The 2,508-nt window shown below is 43.9% G+C and overlaps 1 protein-coding gene across 1 annotated transcript in view; it reads left to right on the top strand.

The window, feature by feature from the left end:
* Positions 1 to 2,508, top strand: part of LOC101848774 (hemicentin-1) — a gene marked incomplete in the record, with an annotated part of 58,272 nt that overhangs the window by 31,615 nt on the left and 24,149 nt on the right. The window contains 1 exon segment of the mRNA XM_035972202.1: positions 1,886 to 2,176. Within this exon segment, the coding sequence (XP_035828095.1) occupies positions 1,886 to 2,176 (291 nt within the window).

Here is a 2,508-nt window from a genome sequence, read left to right as displayed (position 1 = left end):
CGCTGTCTATCGCCGGGTACCCATTCCCACCTGGGTGAAGTGAGGAAAATTCGTGTAAAATGCCTTTCCCAAGGACACAACGTCGGGTCCCTGACGGGATTCGAACCCACGACCTTACGCTGCGAGTCCGAGAGCCTAACAACTAGGCCACCGACGCCACGATCTATACTATACTATTACCCAAGTAGACCTGAGAGCATTCTGAAACAATCTCAACTTCGTGGGAAGCATTCAGTGCAAGTGGCCATTTATAGGCGCTAAAACACTAACGTACTGACAAGATTTTTCGCAGTCTATGGCCGGTACCCATTTTCACCTGGGTGAAGTGAGGAAAATTTGTGTAAAGTGCCTTTCCCAAGGACACAACGTCGAGCCCGCGGCTCGAACCCCCGAACCCGCAACCTCACGATTACGAGTCCAGTAGCCTAACCACATGCTTTGTGTTTAGTAGGCTGTCGGTGGTCAGAGGATGTGGGTGGTTGAAGGGTGTTACTGGTGGATGCTCACCAATTACATGTATTTAATAGATAGTGGGTGGTTGGAGGATGTCATTAGTGAATGCTCTCTTAGCTACCTCAGAATTACAAAGTTCTACCTGACATTTTTGGCCGTTTTGAGTTACTAAAACTTTGAAGTCAGACACCAAATGTGAAGCAGCGTGGTGGAATCAGGCTCTCGTCAAAATAATCAAAGTGAAGAAACTTGCATTTTTTGGCAGGTGTAGGAATTTTTATCCAAGTTTTGTTTTTTGACTCAAAACCTTTCATGCCCTTTAAAGAACTCATTTATGCGTGGATTTTTCTTAAATACGTTGATTAAAGGCACAAGAAATGTTGATTTTCAATTGCCACGGACTCTTAAGCTAAGGAAATAACTAATCTTTGGCGGCCATTTTCTCACTAATTTTACCTCTGAAAACAGGTGACCCCCACCTCCTTCATTCGCAAATATCTCGACTTGCATTCAAGATAAATGTATATTTTTTCCATCCAAATAAAGACAAGTGAACAACCTTTAAGAGGATACCAATAACTCTACATGCCCTTAAATTGACGAGCGCCTGATTCCACCATGCTGTCTCACAAATTTTAATGTTCTATCTGCTCTATCAAAATCGTAAGATTATTCGGAATCGTCATCCAGATAATCAAAGAAATACATTCGAAAGAGCTTGACATGCTGTGAATCTCAACATTTTTTACGTCAAATTTCTCCAAACTAGGCACTGAGCAGATAGAACTTTGTCGTAATTCAAGGGTAGCATTGTGTCTAGTTTCTGGGTGGTTAAAGGATGTCACTGCTAGTTCTTTTTTCACTTCTTTCCCTTCGTTGTTTCTGTCTGTACTGTATGGGTGGTTGGAGGGTGTCACTAATGCTTGGTCCTACTTCTTTACTTTCCTTCAGTTCTTTCTGTCTGTCTTACTTTTTTCCTTAGCATTAAATTACTTTTTTTGTGTCTCCACGCTTTTCTTAACTCAAACAAACCAGATACAGTATGACATGGATAGCCCGAATTCGTCAAGACAAGCCTCGGTAGTTTGAGGGATCCATAGTTCCAGGAATATCTTATAAAGATATAGAAGAAGAGAAAAAAAAACAGGACCGCAGGTACAGTTTAACGGATGCGTCATTTCGATTTTTTGTGTTCGACCTACCCGTGTTATACTGTACATATTTATAAACAGTATTATGTTCCTCTATGTATGTAACCTGGAGAAAGTCATGGAAATGGATTTACAGAAAAGTTGGAAGACATGGAGTGACATCAGGAAACTAGCCCAGGATAGGGAGAGGTGAAAAGTATTTGTTCATGACCTTTATCCTGATCCTTGGTGAGAAAAGCAATGTTGTATATGCGTATGACTGTGTGTCCTTGAACTTTCAGACCGTCCAATCCTGACCTTCGACACCACGCCCGTGTCCTCCCAGCCGGGCACAGCCGTCACTCTCGACTGCCAGGTGTCTGCGGTTCCAGCCCTCTCCTCCTTCGTGTGGTCAAAGAACGGTGCTCTCCTGCAGACGTCCAGTGACCCGGTCAAGTATTTCGGCGGCACGGTTGGCCGGACCAGCTTAACCATCTTCAATCTGAACACGTCGGACAGTGGGTTCTACTCCTGCTCGGCCGTCAACTCACTCGGGTCTTCCAGTAGCGCGGCGAAGCAGCTTAGTATTGTCAGTGAGTACCAGGGAGTTTTTGGTGAGGTAGTAATAGCTTGTTGTGAGTGGATTTTTTTGTGGGTTTTTATTTTATAATTTTTTAAAATTTGTGTGTGTGTGTGTGTGTTACTGTGTGTTGGTGTGTCGGTTTGCCTGTCTTTCTCTCTCTCTCTCTATTTGTCTGTTTGTCAGTCTCTCTCTCTCTCTCTCTCTCTCTCTCTCTCTATCTTTCTCTCTCTCTCTCTCTCTCTCTCTCTCTCTCTCTCTCCCTCTATTTGGACAGTTGGTTCTACTCCTGCTCGGCGGCAAACTCACGCTGGTCTTCCAGTAGCGCGGCGAAGCAGCTTAGTA

The sequence above is a fragment of the Aplysia californica genome, unplaced genomic scaffold (assembly GCF_000002075.1).
Source record: "Aplysia californica isolate F4 #8 unplaced genomic scaffold, AplCal3.0 scaffold00611, whole genome shotgun sequence".
NCBI lineage: Eukaryota > Metazoa > Mollusca > Gastropoda > Aplysiida > Aplysiidae > Aplysia > Aplysia californica.
Note: the sequence above shows the minus strand (reverse complement) of the source record. Positions and strands in the feature narration are given on the sequence as shown.